Below are 17,471 nucleotides of genomic sequence, written 5' to 3'. Positions count from 1 at the left end.
TTGTGGAACTGCTACGCCACCTCAGGAAGCTGCTGAGCTATGATAGGAAGGAAGAGCAGGGGCCTGGCAGGTTCTGGAGGAGACCATGCAGCAGGGACTGGGTGCCCAAAGGACTCACCCTAATGCTGAGAACAGGAGGTCAGCAGACCTGCATGTGCTACATCACCAAGCAAAGCCCTTCCTTTTTCTCTCTGGTAGTACTGGGGATGGAACCCCAGGTCTTAAGTGCACTAGGCAAGACCCAACCACTGAGTTACAGCCCTAGACCTAAATGAAGCAATTCTTAAGCTAATAAAGAATCTTCTGAAAAGAAGCATTCCGCTCCAGGGGTTTCCCTTTTCACTATGTTAAACACTGAATGAACTCCCTAGAAAACATCTTTATGGTTATTATAAGTCTCTGAAAATTAACTGCAGAAATTAGGTGTACTATCTTCTGAGGAAATCCCTCCACCCAGACTGTTCCAAGATCTCTGCACCTTCAAACCAACCCTTGTGCTCAGTGAAGTTTGTGAGGAGAACATGAGAGAAGTGTGCACAAGAAGCACCTATTGAGTGTGCAGGAGTGAGAGCTTCCCATGTGCCTGTAACACCTGAGTTTGTTCCAGGCCATCACCTTAAAGAGCAGGACAACCACAGGCCTCCACATGAAGGCTCCCTAGAGAGCCCACAGTCCACTACCCAGCAGCCCCAGCTGGCCAGTCCCTCTTCCAAAGCTCACGCTCAGGTCATGTCATAGGCCCCCACACCCTCATGGAGGGTGAAAGACTCTCGGAACTGACCTCACCATGCCAGTGTGCGGCACTGTCAGAGAACCAGAGGGAGTGGTGCTAACTCACCGCACAAGGTCTCAGAGGCCCAGCCCTGCACTCCACACAGGCCTGTCTGTGTCTAGGGAGCTCAGGGTAGGTACTTTACAACCCTGCCTCCTGCACCTGGGAGCTTCATTTTAACTTTTAAAATGAACATGAGAAGGCAGAAGTGGTCATTTATGAAGTTTCTACCCTAATAGTGCCTCTCAGAAAGAGCAGCAAAGCAAACTTGGGAAGGAGCAGGACCCACCTTTCTGTAACCCTAAAGAAGTATTGAGGGTCAGGCCAGCCCCAGGTCCAGCACCAAGAGGGACCTGGCTGGCTGTGCTGTACCTGAGTGCCTACATCTGAACTCAGGCAAGGACTGGAGGAACCAGGTGTGCGGACAGCAAAGGGGTCTGCTTTCCTCTAATAGGAGACAAACATCCTTCACAGACACAGCCCCACCCATTCTCAGACCTACTTTACCAGCCACACAGCCATGACTGGAGCAGGTGCCCAGAGTACCCAGCAAGCCAAAAAGATGGGCAAAGTAACCATCAGCTCTGCCCTAGCTGGAAGCAACCACCAAGCAGAGAGGATACCAGACTTCTCAGAGGCCAACGTATGCATCAGAGGGAAGGCAGGGCTCTGCCCATGCCTAGGAGCAGGACTCCATTCTTGCCCTCAGCACCTTACCTGGAGTCACCGTCCTGGTCATCAGCATGGTCACTCGCGTTGTTAACAGCATATCTGCTACGGGGCTTATCTGAGTGAGCAAAAAAGGAAGAATGGCTAAGAAAGCAGGATCTTACCACACTCAACTGTGGATTCCCTAAGATCTATGGTTTCCAAAACACAGTGCATCCATGCAACAGAACAGCATGCAGTCATGCAAAGGAATAAGCATATCTGAATCTTGCAAACATTATGCCGAATGAAATAATCCAGATACAGAAGGATGAATATTGTAATTGCACAGAATATTGAGAATAAGTAAATCCAGAGAGACAGAGCATAGGTCAGCAGGGGCTGGGAGCAGGAGGCAGTGACTCACTGCTCAATGATTACTGTTTCCATGTAGAGGCTGACAAAGTTTTAGAAACAGAAAACAGGAGAAGGTGCACAATATAACAAATGTAATTAATGCCACTGAATTATACATTAAAAATGGTTAAGGTTGGGCTGGGGCTGTAGTTCAGTGGTACAGCACTTGTCTCACATGTGTGAAGCACTGGGTTTGATTCTCAGCACCACATATAAATAAATGAATAAAATAAATGTTCATCAACAACTAAAAAAAAAACATAAAATAAAATAAATGGCTGAAGTGGCAAATTTCATGTTTTATATATATTATACCATAAATATTTTTTCAGAAAAAAATGATGGTTTCCAAGAAATTATAACAATATAGGGAGATATTTTTGCTATGATGTTAATTCTTTTTTTTTTTTCGGGGGGGGGGGGCTACTGGGAATTGACCCAGGGTGCTTTACCATTGAGCCACATCCCCAGCCCTTTTCTTTTGAGACAGAGTCTGCTAAGTTGCTGAGGCTGGCCTCCAACTTGCAATCCTCCTGCCTCAGCCTCCTAAAGCACTGGGGATAGCCTATGTTCCCACCACACCCAGCTATATGTTAACTTTATAAGAAGGACGAATACATTGCATATGTGTGTACATATGCACACTCTCAGTGCAAGATGGCAATTGTGTTGAAAAAAAAAACAAAAGAACTTTTAAACTACATTCAATAACCTTCATATTCACAAACAATAATACTTTACTAAAATAATACAGTTTAAACATAGTAACAAGGGGCTGGGGATGTGGCTCAAGCGGCAGCGCCTTCGCCTGGCATGCGTGCGGCCCGGGTTCGATCCTCAGCACCACATACCAACAAAGATGTTGTGTCCACCGAAAACTAAAAAATAAATATTAAAATTCTTTCTCTCCTCCCTCTCTCTCTCTTTAAAAAAAAAAAAAAAAGGATTTTCTTTAAGAAAAAAAAAACATAGTAACAAGCAGAAGAGGAAAGATGTTAGGACAGAGGCTACAGCAGGCATACCCTTCTCTGGAAGATAAATATGAAGATGCCTTTTCTTCCCAGTTAATCAACAGGCTAATGGCCACCTGCAGAGGCCAGGCCTGGCACACACCTGCCAGCCCAGCTACTCAAGAAGCAGAGGCTGGAGGATCTCAAGTTCAACACCAGCCTGGCAAACTCAGGCTCTGTCTCAAAATAAAAACAAATGGGGGCAGTGGGGAGGCAGCTCATGACAGAGCACTTGGTTCAATCCCAAGCACTGACAATAAATAAATAAATAAAGCTTGGGAGTAGGGCCTAACACAGTCAATGCTTTCGGTGAAAAGCTTTCAGTGAAAAAAAAAAAAAAAAATGACCAGGACAACAGTGAAAAGGAAAAACAACACATGACAGACCCTGAGAGTATAATATAGCGGAAAGTTACTGAAAGAAGCTAATCAGCCAGGCACAGTAGCCACGCCTGTGGTCCTAGCAGCTCGGGAGGCTGAAGCAGGAGGATTCCAAGTGGGAGGCCAACCTCAGCAACTTAGTGAAGCTATAAGTAACTTAGTGAGTCCCTGTCTCAAAACAAAAAATAAAAAGTGCTGGATACAGCTCAGTGGTGGAGCCTTTGTGTGAGGCCTTGGGTTCAATCCCCACTACCACACAAAATAAACAAACAATAAGAGACAATAAATATCCAAGGAAAACTCGGCAGACTTTTTTTTTTTTAAGTTCTTTTTGTAACTGTAGATAGACAGCATGCCTTAATTTTACTTGTTTATCTTTATTTGGTGCTAAGGCTCACATGCTAGGCAAAGTCTCCATCACTGAGCTAAAGTCCCACCCCTCAGAAGGCTTTGATTAACAATCTGAGTGAGCAGCAGTCCTCAAGCATAACAAAACTTAGATTAGACTGAAAACCTGACTCTATAAAATCAACACTCTGTCAGAAGAGGAAAGATGTTAGGACAGAGGCTACAGCAGGCACACCCTTCTCTGGAAGATAAATATGAAGATGCCTTTTCTTCCCAGTTAATCAACAGGCTAATGGCCACCTGCAGAGGCCAGGCCTGGCACACACCTGCCAGTCCAGCTACTCAGGAAGCAGAGGCTGGAGGATCTCAAGTTCAACACAGAAGCAAACTGCGTACATATTTACAGCTTTGCCACAAAAGCCTACTTTTATTTTAAATATGTAAAAGCTCCTTCAATTTTCTACAATTTGAAAAAAAAATCAAAATCAAACAATTCCAAGAGAAAATGAGGCAAAGGATACAAACAGTTCATTCACTGGAAAGGAAATGTAAATGGCTCTGAAAACAGAAAACACATTCACTCTATCAGATTCAATTCTTTACCTATTAGATCAACAAGAATTGAAAACTTAGTGTATTAAAACTAAATGTGGCTGGGAGCAGTGGCACATGCCTATAATTCCACGGTTCTGGAGGCTGAGACATGAGGATCAAGAGTTCAAAGCCAGCCTCAGCAACTTAGCAAGGCACTAAGCAACTCAGTGAGATCCTGTCTCTAAATTAAATTCAAAATAGGGCTGGGGATGTGGCTCAGTGTGCCCCTGAGTTCAACTCCCAGTACCAAAAAAAAAAAAAAAAAACTTAAATGTGGGGGCTGGGGTTGTAGCTCAGTGGTAGAGCGCTTACCTAATGTGTGAGACACTGAGTTTGATTCTCAGCACCGCATATAAATAAAGGTCCATCGACAACTCAAAAAAAAAAAAAAAAAAAAAAGAATCCACAAGTGCCAGGTGCAGTGGCACACATCTGTAAATCCTAGCAATTTGGGAGGCTGAGGAAGGAGGACCTCAAGTTGGAGGCTAGTCTCAGCAACTTAATGAGACCTTAACTCAAGTTAAAAAATAAAAGGGTGGGAGGGATGTAGCTTAGCGGTTAAGCGTCCCTGGGTTCAATCCCCATTACCAAATAAATAAACTCACTCTCCCTTAGGCTACTTCTGGAACTGGCTGCTACAGATATTCTACAAAATGATACATACGAAGAACTTGTGTAGTGTGTATCAGCGAAAGACTGAAAACGAAAACGGCCCTGAGCAGAGGACCAGAGTAAATAGTCAGAACATTCACCGGGCGGAACTGGCTCGGCCTTGCAAAGGCGAGGCCGCGCCAGGGGTCGTCCAGGGTGGAGCTCCGGGGCACTGTGACAGCGGGGCGGGACGTGTGTGTCCAGAGTGCTTGCACTTGTGCTTAGACTGGGCAGCGGGCCCGCGCTCGCCCTCACGCAGACAGTCGGGAAAGGCATTGCAACAGCAGTTGCCTCCGCGAGGGACCCTGGAGGCCCGGGTGCGTCCTCCACCGTGTGTGGTTTTAAGGCTCGGTGCCACTCTGGCCGGCTGAGCAGCGCTCCACACCTCGGCGCCGGGCGGGGCCCCGGGGCTCGGTTCCGAAGAGACTGAGCCCGGGCCCCGGCGCGCACGGCCACCGCCGCCGCAGGAAGAGGCCGTCCGCGGGCAGGGGCAGCAGCGGCGGGCCGTGCGGGCGCCGGGGTCCCCGCGGCCGCGGCCGGCCCACTTACTTGTCTGCGCCGCGGGGTGCTCCCGGCTTCTCTGGAAGGGGTACCTGAAGAGCAGCTTATTGCCCCTGCTGCCCGAGCTCACCAGAATCACGCTGATGGGGCTGGTGTTGTCCCCCATGCTGCCTGGGGCCGGGCAGCCCGACAGGACGCGCGGCCAGGACACGCCCCGCGCCCGCCGCCGCTGTTCCCGCGCCGCGCTCGCGAGACTTCCACCAAGTCCCGCGCGGGCGGCCGTGTGCGCACGCGCGAGTGCCCCGGGGCCGACGGCACTGCCAGGCGTTTGAGCTGGTGCCAGCGGCGCAGGTTTCAGCGATGGCAGAGTAGCCCACCGCGGGGGCGGGGGGCGCAATGGCCTAATCCTAGCGACTCAGGAGGATGGCAGGTTTGAGGCCAGCCTGGGCGATTTAGCGAGGCCCTGCCTAAAAAAAAAAAAAAAAAAAAAAATCCAAAGGGCTGGGAATGTAGCTCAGTGGAATAGCGCCCCTGGTTCAGCCCCCAGACCGCGAAGAAAACTAACGCATCTCTTTGGCAGGAAGTTGAAACGTAGAACTATAAAATTACCCAGGAACAGTAGTGAACACCTTGTAGGCACGGTAGTGAACACCTGTAGGCACAGTAGTGAACATCTGTAGCCCCAGCTCCTGGGGAGACCCACGCGGGACTGCTGGAGTCCGGGAGTTTGGGTCCAGTCTGGGCAGCATATCCAAACCCTGTCTCAAAAAATAACCATAAGCAGCCAGGGCGGTGGCACACACCTGTAATCCCAGTGGCTTGGGAGGCTGAGGCAGGAGGATTGCAAGCTCAAAGCCAGCCTCAGCAATTTAGTGAGGCCCTCAGCAACTCAGTAAGACCCTATCTCTAAATAAAATACAAAGTTGGGATGGGGATGGTAGTTCAGTAGTGAGCACTCCTGAGTTCAATCCCCTGTACCAAAAAATGCATTTTTAATTTTTTTCTGAAATTTAAAAAAAGGAAAATAGTGTCTTTCTTTGGTTTTCACTGAGAGAGAAAATGGTACCAGCTGGTTATTGGCCACTGGCGAGCACTGCCTTCTTTTTCTTGGGGGTTTTGTCCTCTGATGGTGTGAATGAGTTCTTAGCACAGCCTTATCCCATCTCAGGTCTTGATGTAAAAGGAGGCCTGAGGTTCTCCCACGCTTGTCCCCAAAGTCCCTGGAATGGAAACGAGGGTGCAGGAGCAGGAGGCCTGTGCCTGGGATGATGGCCAGTTGTGGTCATAGGGGCTTTTTGCCAGCCATGTGGCAAGACTATGGCTCAGGGCTCCCTCCTCTGATTTCCCTGGTGGTGCTGCTCATTGGACAGACCCTTGGGCTCCAGCCCAGCAATCTCTGGACTAGAAAGAGGGCCAGACATGGAGGAGGCCATCATTCCCCCAGTTATCCTCTCAGGGCCTACTTCCTGCCTCAATCTTCACAGCACTATGGATGGTTTACTTCAGAGTAGTAAATGGCAAAGATACTGGCATTGGTGCCAAATGCAGGAAGATCATGAGCTCCCATCCCACAGAAGTCTAGGGTGCACCCTCCCAGGCTGCCTCCCAGGGCGCAGTACAGGACCCGTGCTGCTTGTTGGAAGGCGCCAGCACCTCCCTGGCAGCCTCACCAGCCCGACGCTCATGTACCTCATCAGCTGTTAGAGACGTCATGAGAAACTAATGTGACTCCATTTTTGAGAAACCAGCCTCTACCTCAGAGAAAAGCTTGTCCAAGGAAGGGGGCGTTGCCCTTGTCCTTGGAAAAACCCACAGAGCACTCCTAAGCACATACCCACCCTGCTGAGTTGTCTGTAAATAACAGGAGAGGTCTGAGGCACCAGGTGTCCCTGACTCAGTTAGGCTAGTGAGGACCCATAGCAACCCCCCTAGCAACCTCTAATCAGCAAGAGACAGGGAAAATACCTGGAATGCCAGATGACCCCCAAGTAGTTTATGGTGGTTGATAACATGTTGGGAAACCATGTAGTTCAGCACGTACACCCCTTGTGGCCTAAACCAATCAGTTCAAAGGAATTCCCCTCTTGTGCTAACCAATCACCCCTACCAAACTTGTTCCCACCAGTGAATGTGCTAATAAATGTTAAGAGTTGTTGTTTGACTTTCCCGAGGTATGGAATGATTTGCTGTGTGATGTTGTGACACATAGAGTATCCCCAAAAACCTATAAATCCTCACTGAACAAAGGACTGGGACTCAATCCCTGGGACTGCTGCGTTGGGAACAGTTGTGAGTCCAGGCTCAAGCTTGCAATAAAGACTCTTGTGTGATTGCATCGGATTCGGCTCCTGGAGGTCTATTGGGGTCCCATGAATCTGGCATAACAGTCACAGCTCAGGACAGTGCCCTGGCTTGAGGGGCAGGGACCCCCCACTTTGGACTGCAGCTCCTCAACCAGCAAAGGTTTGGAGTAAATGGTTTTGAAATGCAGTCCTTACTCTAAGCTCTCACATTGTTTCCTGGATAAGAAACTGCAGGGCAGTAGGGTACACCCTCAGAGTCTTCTCTGCTAAGGATAGACACCTCTAGAAGTCTTCCTTATTTTAAATTTAAATAGTTGTGATAACCTGCTTCAATGAAAGAAACCAGAAAGAAGTGCACTTTTGGAAACTGAAACCCCCAACCTTCCTCCTAGCCTGGGTGCCCCTGGGGTGGGGTAGGAGGCCACTTAGAAGCTGGGCCTTATCAGTCTTTATACTTGGGTTGCCAGAGGGATAGGTGGGGCAGACAGACATATCTGCTACAGTCTTTTCCACTGTGGTGTTCCTACCCCACCAGAGAAGAGCTCAACAGTGGCAAGAATAATGTTAAATTCTGTACCCTGTCCTGAGCTCCTGCAGTGACAGATGGCCCTTCCTAATGCTGACTATAACCCCCAACATGAAGGTTAAAACAGTGGAGCTGGTACAGAGCAATAGTAACAAAAACAGCATGGTACTGGTACCAAAACAGGTGGGTGGACCAATGGTACAGAATAGAGGACACAGAGACTAATCCACAAAGTTATAACTATATTATATTTGATAAAGGGGCTAAAAGTATGCATTGGAGGAAGGATAGCATCTTCAACAAATGGTGCTGGGAAAACTGGAAATCCATATGCAACAAAATGAAACTGAATCCCCTTCTCTCGCCATGCACAAAAGTTAACTCAAAATGGATCAAGGAGCTTGATATTAAATCAGAGACACGGCATCTGATAGAAGAAAAAGTTGGCTATGATCTACATACTGTGGGGTCGGGCTCCAAATTCCTTAATAGGACACCCATAGCACAAGAGTTAATAACAAGAATCAACAAATGGGACTTACTTAAACTAAAAAGTTTTTTCTCAGCAAGAGAAACAATAAGAGAGGTAAATAGGGAGCCTACATCCTGGGAACAAATTTTTACTCCTCACACTTCAGATAGAGCCCTAATATCCAGAGTATACAAAGAACTCAAAAAATTAAACAATAAGATAACAAATAACCCAATCAACAAATGGGCCAAGGACCTGAACAGACACTTCTCAGAGGAGGACATACAATCAATCAACAAGTACATGAAAAAATGCTCACCATCTCTAGCAGTCAGAGAAATGCAAATCAAAACCACCCTAAGATACCATCTCACTCCAGTAAGATTGGCAGCCATTATGAAGACAAACAACAGGGCTGGGGATGTGGCTCAAGCGGTAGCGCGCTCGCCTGGCATGCGTGCGGCCCAGGTTCGATCCTCAGCACCACATACAAAAAAAAAAACAAAGATGTTGTATCTGCCGAGAACTGAAAAATAAATATTAAAAAAATTCTCTCTCTCTCTCTCTCTCTCTCTCTCTCTCTCTCTCTCTCCTCTCTCACTCTCTCTTTAAAAAAAAAAAAAAGACAAACAACAACAAGTGCTGGCGAGGATGTGGGGAAAAGGGTACTCTTGTACATTGCTGGTGGGACTGCAAATTGGTGCGGCCAATTTGGAAAGCAGTATGGAGATTCCTGGGAAAGCTGGGAATGGAACCACCATTTGACCCAGCTATTGCCCTTCTCGGACTATTCTCTGAAGACCTTAAAAGAGCGTACTACAGGGTTACTGCCACATCGATGTTCATAGCAGCACAATTCACAATAGCTAGACTGTGGAACCAACCCAGATGCCCTTCAATAGATGAATGGATAAAAAAAAATGTGGCATTTATACACAATGGAGTATTATGCAGCACTAAAAAAGACAAAATCATAGAATTTGCAGGGAAATGGATGGCATTAGAGCAGATTATGCTAAGTGAAGCTAGCCAATCCCTAAAAAACAAATGCCAAATGTCTTCTTTGATATAATGAGAGCAACTAAGAACAGAGCAGGGAGGAAGAGCAGGAGGAAAAGATTAACATTAAACAGAGACATGAGGTGGGAGGGAAAGGGAGAGAAGAGGAAATTGCATGGAAATGGAAGGAGACCCTCATTGTTATACAAAATTACATATAAGAGGTTGTGAGGGGAATGGGAAAAAAAGGAGAGAAATGAATTACAGTAGATGGGGTAGAGAGAGAAGATGGGAGGGGAGGGGAGGGGAGGGGGGATAGTAGAGGATAGGAAAGGTAGCAGAATACAACAGTTACTAATATGGCATTATGTAAAAATATGGATGTGTAACCGATGTGATTCTGCAATCTGTATTTGGGGTAAAAATGGGAGTTCATAACCCACTTGAATCTAATGTATGAAATATGATATGTCAAGAGCTTTGTAATGTTTAGAACAACCAATAAAAAAAAAAAAAAAAAAAAAAAAAAAACAGTGGAGCTGGGCTCAGGGTCCCCGGGTTGCATTCTCAGATACTAGTCTAGAGATCTCCATCCTGGGCTTTGACTGAGTGGCCAAATGCCCATCTGAGCTTGACCCCAGCTCAGAATGTGCCTGGAGCTTGGAATTCTGCCCGCAGACCTTAGGTCCCACCATCCTGGACTCACTGCAGAGACTCCAATTCCTCCCGCCACGGGAAACCAAGGCTGGCCCAGCCCAGCCAACATCCTAGGCAAATCAAACTACTGGGCCAGTTTCCTCCTCTGTTGAAACCCTGCACACGCACACGTTTCATAGTTTCCCCGAGCCTCTAATTCCTTATCTTTAAAATTAAATGATAATAAAATAAAACCCTCCCTCACAGAGTGGTTGTGAAGGTCCAGGGCCCAATGTGAAGAAAGTTTGGTGACTCCACCATCCATCCAGAATGAACTGTCACCTCAGACACAAGACCTCAAGAAAAGGCTCTGAGATTCAATATGGTCTACAAGTCCCTGTCTCCTGGGCATTTGGCATTTGTTCAACCATTTTAAAGCTGAACAATTCAGTGGCACTTAGCATATTCACAGTATTATAAACCATCTTCTAGTGATAGTTTAGGTTTTCAGTGCCCAAAGGGAATCCCCTGCACTAAGCACTGGCTCTCCATCCCCTTCCCCTGCCCTGAGAAGTACTCATCTACTCTCCGTGGATTTGTCTGTTCTGGGCTTCATATGCAAAGAATCATATGATATGTAGTCGCATGTATCTGGCTCAAGTTTCATCCGTGTAGGATTTGCTTTTGTTTGTTTGTTTTTGTATGCATGTGGTTTATTTTGGGGTTGGGGATTTAAACCAGGAACACTTATTACTGAGCTATATCCCCAGCCCTTTTTATTTTTATTTTTGTTTTGAGACAAGGTCTTGCTTAGAGCCTTGATACGTTGCTGAGGCTGGCTTTGAACTCATGATCCTCCTGTCTCAGCCTCTTAAGCCACTGGGATTACAGGCGTGCACCACCATACATGACAAGTTCCATCCATGTTGTAGCATCTTATCAATACTTCATTTTTATAGCTGAACAATATCTCATTTTATAGAAATATCATTACCATGATGCATTTATCTATTCGTCCATTGATGAACATTCGGGTTGTTTCCAACTTTGGGCTACTGAACATAGAAGAATATAACATCTTTAAACAGGATAAGAGAATCACTAATTTAATGGCACTGATATCACCAATGTGTTCAACCACAATCAGTTTAAGAGAGCGGAGGTGGAGCTGTGTGTATTGTAAGGGTTCTATGTTTGGGATCGGGGTCTTTGATGAAGGTCCAGGGCCCAGTGTGAAGAGAGTTTGGTGATTCCACTATCCATCCAGAATGAACTGTCACCTCAGACACAAGACCTCAAGAAAAGGCTCTGAGATACAATGTGGTCTACAAGTCCCTGTCTCCATGCTAGAGTCTTATCAGCCTACACCTTTAATGGCACTAATTTAATTAGTGCCATTAAATTAGTGATTCTCTTATCCTGTTTAAAGATGTCATATTCTTCTACGTGCAGTAGCCCAAAGTTGGAAACAACCTGAATGTTCATCAATAGATAGATAAATGCATCATGATGACTTCATGGATGTGGCATGCTTAGCTGCTAAGAAAGTTCCTGGGCAAAGGTACAGAATGCTTAGCTGCTGTGGCAATGCCCTGCATGAGGAGGCTCCATGCTAGAGTCTTATCAGCCTATACCTTGATCTCAGGCACTCAGCTTCTGGGAATTAAAGAAACTCTCTCATTAGACAATCACAATGTTTCACCAAGCTCCACTGCACCTAACCTGTCCACATAACAGTAACTTGAACAATGGACTTTTTGAGAGGTACACAAAGCTCCTAACATTGCACATTGCAACTATAGTATGTAACTGAGGAACAAGCTGCACAATGTTGCTAACTCTGTAACCTGCCAAAGTGACACAATGAACATTACTGTACTACTGATGCCAGTGACCTAATGTAACCTATTGATATAAATAAGGGTGGCAGCTTGGGCTAGAGGCCATTCTGTCCTTCTGCCTTTCTGACCAATCTACCATCCTGCCATTCTGCCACTTTGCCATTCTGCCACTTTGCCTCTACCTCCTTTTTTTTGGTTGTTGTTGTTTTTGTTTGTTTTTTTGTGGTGCTGGGATGGAACCCAGGGCCTTGTGCATGCGAGGAAAGCACTCTACCAACTGAGCTATATCCCCAGCCCTATCCAGAACATTTTAAAAATTCCTGAGGAATAGTAAGACCAGCAACACAGTAGAGAAATGGGCATCTCTGAGACCTGTCAGGAAAGAAGAAAGACAACAATAGGAGACACAGGAGCAAGGCACAGTCTCACAGATCGTTGGGAAACTGTGCACCGATTTGGTCTACAAGTCCCTGTCTCCATGCTAGAGTCTTATCAGCCTACACCTTTAATGGCACTAATTAAATTAGTGCCATTAAATTAGTGATTCTCTTATCCTGTTTAAAGATGTCATATTCGGGGCTGGGGATGTGGCTCAAGCGGTAGCGCGCTCACCTGCCATGCGTGCGGCCCGGGTTCAATCCTCAGCACCACATACCAACAAAGATGTTGTGTCCGCCAAGAACTAAAAAATAAATATTAAAAAAAAAAAAGATGTCATATTCTTCTACGTGCAGTAGCCCAAAGTTGGAAACAACCTGAATCTTCATCAATAGATAGATAAATGCATCATGATGACTTCATGGATGTGGCATGCTTAGCTGCTAAGAAAGGCCAAGCCCTGCACCCCACTAGAAAGGCGAAGATCAAGGGCATGGCAGGTGCTCAAGAACGCAGAGCCAAGGGAACTCCAGCTACTATGAACATCTCCTCGGCAGCTGCTCTGAAGACACCTGGCCCTGTCTGCTGAAGTTGAAAAGACATGAGGTACAACCAAGCAACTCCACTCCTATGCACACACCTCAGAGAACCTGGGTACCAGGCCACATGTGCAAGGATGAAAAAGCAACCCAAAGACACATTCACAGTACAATGGAGTGAAGACAGATCACTACCCTGTGCCTGGTAAATATCACAGACGCTAGTAGGTAAGAAAGGACAGACGCAAAAGGGGACATAGCCAGGTGCGATGGCACACACCTGCAATCCCAGCAAGTTGGGAGGCTGAGGCAGGAGAATTGGGAGTTCATTGCCAGCCTCCACAACTTAGCAAGGCCCTAAGCAATTTAGCGAGACCCTGTCTCTAAATAAAATATTAAAAAGGGCTGGGAATGTGGCTCAGTGGTTAAGCACCCCTGGGTTCAATCCCCAGTACCAAAAAAGCGGGAGCACAATGTATCATTTCATTTATGATGGCCAAAGCATCGCGCACGCGCACGCACACACACACGCACACACAGAAACGGCTGAAGGATTTAGATGCATATATGGGTGGCTCAAAAGCTATTAAAGCCAGGCATAGTGGAGTACACCTATAATACCAGCAGCTCGAGAGCCTGAGGCAGGAGGATTGCAAGTTTGCAGCCAGCCTGGGCAACTTGGTGAGACCCTGTCACAAAACAAAATAAAAAAAATGTCTGGGGATATAACTCAACAGTGGAGCCCCCTGGTCCATTTTCCAGAGAAAGGAAAGCCGAAGGTAGAGATCACTCTTGGGGAGTGCTGGGGTTGAAGGTGAGCTTCATTAAACTTAAACTGTCATGTGCTATATTCATAATGAAAAGAAAAGGAAAAGGAAATCTGCCCATGATGCTTTGCAGAATTTGGAAGTTTCAGAAACAAATAGCCTGCTGGGGAGTCCTGTCCTTGTGAGAACTCAGGATGGGAAGGGGCACATGCTCCCAGGAGGGTGAGAGGAGGCCGAGGGGTCAGTGTAGTTGGCAGCCATCATCCGCAGGACAGAGGGCTGCCTTGGAAGCAGGATCCTGGAATCCACCATCATTACCTCCTCTGTGAGGGAGAAGAGCAACCCTGGCCACAAGTCCTCAGACACTGCAGTGGAGAGGCCCTCCCAGTTACCTCACTGGGCACTGTCTGTGACTGTCCCTCAAGTAGCCAATTTCCCCCCTACCCCCCAGACTTGTCTCCCCTGCTCCATGAATCTCCGTCAGCTGACCTGAAGCTCCCTGTATAGTTTACTCATTCTGTCCTCTCTGCCCATCTATCCATCAGACTTCATATCAAACCTTGGCATCTTCCTCCTCTCTAGGAGTAAAACCTCACCTGCAGCCTTACATAGGCCCAAGTGCCCATGGGGGTCCAGCTGCCAGGCTGAGACACTCCAGGTGAGCATCCTGGGCCATCTGTAGTCAGCAGCACTTGCCAGGACAGTTAACAAGCAAATGTAAGGGAATGCGTGGTCGGGTACACCTCTGGTAGGTAGGACCCTTCAAGGAGATGGTGGGACAGTATGAAATGTAAGAAAGGCCAGGAAGAATTCCGATTTCTTCACATCCTGCCCAGAACTTATTTCATTTTTTAAATTTTTAAGTATTTATCTTCTGCTTGCTGCAGATGGAACCCAGGGCCCTGCACACACAATGCAGGTGCTCTCCCACTGAGCTGACCCCAACACTTGCCTTTTCAATTATGATCATCCTAGCAGGTGTGATGTGGTCTTTGTGATTTTGGTTTACATGTTCCTCATAACTGTTGATGTTGAGCATCTTTTCATGTACTTATTGGCCATCTGTCTTTAGTTTCTGAGCTGGGGATTGAACCCAGGATCTTTCTAAGTATGTGCTACCCACTGAACTTTACCCCAGCCCTGTCTCTACATTTTAAAGAGAGCCAGAGAATGGGTTTGGTTTGCTGCCTGAGACAGACACTCTCCACCTGAGACAGACCCAGAACAGTTTCCCTTATTGCTGGGTTAACAGGATCCTTGTTTTCTTAGAAGAAACAGAAACCAGAGACAAAGGGGGAAGAGGCTAGTACAGGCATCATGGTGGTGCATTCTGGGCCCCAGTTTGCAATTCTGAAGTGGATAAGGACAGTACGGGACTGAACTTCAAATGCAGGATGAGCTCCTGGGATGGCTGGGCCCCTATCTCTCCTAGATTCTGAGTCAGACTATGGCCACCGCCCCCTCTAAGGTCAGCAGGGGGTAGGAGTTGATAGCCCCTCACCCTCAACAGTCCCAGACTGCCCACTGTCACTCTGATAACAGACTCCACCCCCAGAACCCCTTTCCCTCTCCCAACCAATAGCCCAGCCAGACTGGGCCCCTGACTCTGTGCATATAAGGGGACCCTGGGGAGTAAGCATCACTAGGCTACTCCCAAGTGCACCCAGCTCCAGCACAGCCACCGACCCTCATTGCCATGTCTCTGACCAAGAGCGAAAGGGCCATCATCATGTCCATTTGGGACAAGATCTCCATGCAATCTGAGATCATTGGCACTGAGACTCTGGAGAGGTGAGTACCATACAGGGTGGCCTGAGTGACCAGGTCAGAGGCCAGGGAGAGGTGGTAAGGAGAGGTCAGTGAGAAAGGGTGGGTAGCACGAGTTCCTGAGGAAGGGTCACTAGGAGTGTCAATAGGAGACAGTGTGAACTGTCTCAGTGGTAAAGTGCTTGCAAAAGGCCCTAGGTTCAATCCCCAGCACTAAAAAGAGAGAGAAAGAGAGAGAGAGAGAGAGAGAGAGAGAGAGAGAGAGAGAGAGAGAGAGAAAAGGGGAGGGGAGGGGAGGGGAGGGAGAGGGAGAGGGAGAGGGAGAGGGAGAGGGAGAGGGAGAGGGAGAGGGAGAGGGAGAGGGAGGGGGAGAGGGAGAGGGAGAGGGAGAGGGAGAGGGAGAGGGAGAGGGAGAGGGAGGGGGAGGGAGGACAAAGATGAAGATGAGTGGCAGTGAGGAGGGGGTTAGGGCCAGCCAGTTGAAGAGGAGGTGGGAGCTGAAGGCAGAGCTGTCTCAGTCCTCAGCAGCTCAAACATCTGTTGAATGAATGAATGAATGAATGAATGAATGATGGACACTGAGGGAGAGGCAGTGTCTTGCCACACTGTATCCTGGGCAATGGGAAAAATCAGCAATATAGACCTTTTGTTTTATTTTATTTTTGGTACAGGGGATTGAACCCAGGGACACTTAATCACTGAGCCACATCCCCAGCCCTTTTCATGTATAATTTTGAAACAGGGTCTCACAAAATTGCTTAGGACTTAAGTTGCTGAGGCTGGCTTTGAACTCATGATCCTCCTGCCTCAGCCTCCTGAGCTGCTGGGATTACAGGCATGGGCCACCGTGTCAGCAATGTGGATGGTTTTGTATTAATTTCTCAAAACACTGCGTTAAAATGTGATTTTCCTGAGTTTTGATTTTGGGGGCACCCCTGATTTGATCCACTGCAAGTACTGGTTAGTCTCTAGTTTGACGCCTCCCCAAATCACTCCCCCCGACCTTTTGGCAGGCTGTTCTCAAGCTTCCCGCAGACCAAGACCTACTTCCCGCACTTCGACCTGCACCCAGGGTCCTCACAGCTGCGCACGCACGGCTCCAAGGTGGTGGGCGCCATCGGCGATGCGGTCAAGAACATCGACAACATCGCCAGCGCCCTGACCAAGCTGAGCGAGCTGCACGCCTACATCCTGCGCGTGGACCCGGTCAACTTCAAGGTGGGCAAGGGGTCTGGGGTCCCGGTTGGGCGGGCCACGGGGGCGGGACCAAGCGCGGGCGGGGCCTGGAAGGGGCACGCCCCGCCTACGTCTACCGGAGCTTCACTGGCCCCCGCAGCTCCTGTCCCACTGTCTGCTGGTTACCCTGGCCACGCACTTCCCTGCCGAATTTACTGCTGAGACCCACGCCGCCTGGGACAAGTTCCTGTCTATCTTGTCCTCCATCCTCACTGAGAAATACCGTTGAGCACCGCCGCCGGGACCCCTCCCTTGTCCCTGAGCCCTCCCCACCCCCGCAACCCCCAATAAATTAGATGAGAATGGAACAACCTGAGTCCTGCATTCTTAGTGGAGGGGAGGAGGGGAGGAGGGGAGACGCTGGGGGATGCGTCGACACTGGGGTCATCCTTGCCTAGAGGACACTCCCAGGGTGGTTTGGGGAAGGTCTTGGCCCAGAGCACCCCAGCACTGGGAGCACAGCATCCCGTGTGGTCTCCTCAGGTCGCACCTGCATTTGCGACTCTCCCTGCCTTCCCAAACCGACAAGAGATTATGGTTTTGCTTCGCCTGGTGGGTGCGGGTCTGCACTCCTGATGTCCCAACTCCCACCACCCTGGTGGCGGTGGACTTGAAGCCTTTCCCTCTCCCAAGCAGGCATCGGCATCTCTATTCCTTTATGTCTCCTCTTCTCCCTACTGGAGGCT

General features: G+C 48.1%; 2 protein-coding genes across 8 annotated transcripts in view; one reads left to right on the top strand and one right to left on the bottom strand.

The window, feature by feature from the left end:
• The window catches only part of Nprl3 (NPR3 like, GATOR1 complex subunit), a 34,959-nt gene extending 29,427 nt beyond the window's left edge, over window positions 1-5,532 (bottom strand). For 2 of the 6 annotated variants that reach the window (XM_026385324.2, XM_026385325.2), the window contains exons 1-2: window positions 5,370-5,532; window positions 1,490-1,559 (exon numbers count right to left, since the gene is read on the bottom strand). In XM_026385324.2, the coding sequence (XP_026241109.1) occupies window positions 1,490-1,559; window positions 5,370-5,487 (188 nt within the window). In that variant the 5' untranslated portion in view covers window positions 5,488-5,532. Of the gene's footprint in view, window positions 1-1,489; window positions 1,560-4,921; window positions 5,167-5,369 lie in introns of those variants that run through there. The other 4 variants (XM_026385329.2, XM_026385327.2, XM_026385322.2 and 1 more) reach the window with 2 other exon arrangements.
• Window positions 5,533-12,683: 7,151 nt separating this feature from the next.
• LOC113180482 (hemoglobin subunit zeta-like) lies at window positions 12,684-17,014 on the top strand. Of its 2 annotated transcripts, none has more exons than XM_077802731.1 (3): window positions 12,684-12,697; window positions 16,563-16,767; window positions 16,886-17,014. In XM_077802731.1, the coding sequence occupies exons 1-3, from the start codon at window positions 12,684-12,686 to the stop codon at window positions 17,012-17,014; spliced, it is 348 nt and encodes a 115-aa protein (XP_077658857.1). The 2 variants fall into 2 exon arrangements, with proteins under 2 accessions (XP_077658857.1, XP_026241291.2); XM_026385506.2 differs by lacking the exon at window positions 12,684-12,697 and adding an exon at window positions 15,479-15,573.
• Window positions 17,015-17,471: the final 457 nt, after the last annotated feature.

This window comes from Urocitellus parryii, chromosome 9 (genome assembly GCF_045843805.1).
Source record: "Urocitellus parryii isolate mUroPar1 chromosome 9, mUroPar1.hap1, whole genome shotgun sequence".
Lineage (NCBI taxonomy): Eukaryota > Metazoa > Chordata > Mammalia > Rodentia > Sciuridae > Urocitellus > Urocitellus parryii.
Note: the sequence above shows the minus strand (reverse complement) of the source record. Positions and strands in the feature narration are given on the sequence as shown.

Excerpts from the sequence above, each read along its gene's own strand:
- LOC113180482 (XM_026385506.2), top strand. The coding sequence starts at position 15,479 with ATGTCTCTGACCAAGAGCGAAAGGGCCATCATCATGTCCATTTGGGAC. Across the intron at positions 15,574-16,562 it reads GGCACTGAGACTCTGGAGAG|GCTGTTCTCAAGCTTCCCGC; the intron begins GTGAGTACCATA and ends ACCTTTTGGCAG. Across the intron at positions 16,768-16,885 it reads TGGACCCGGTCAACTTCAAG|CTCCTGTCCCACTGTCTGCT; the intron begins GTGGGCAAGGGG and ends TGGCCCCCGCAG.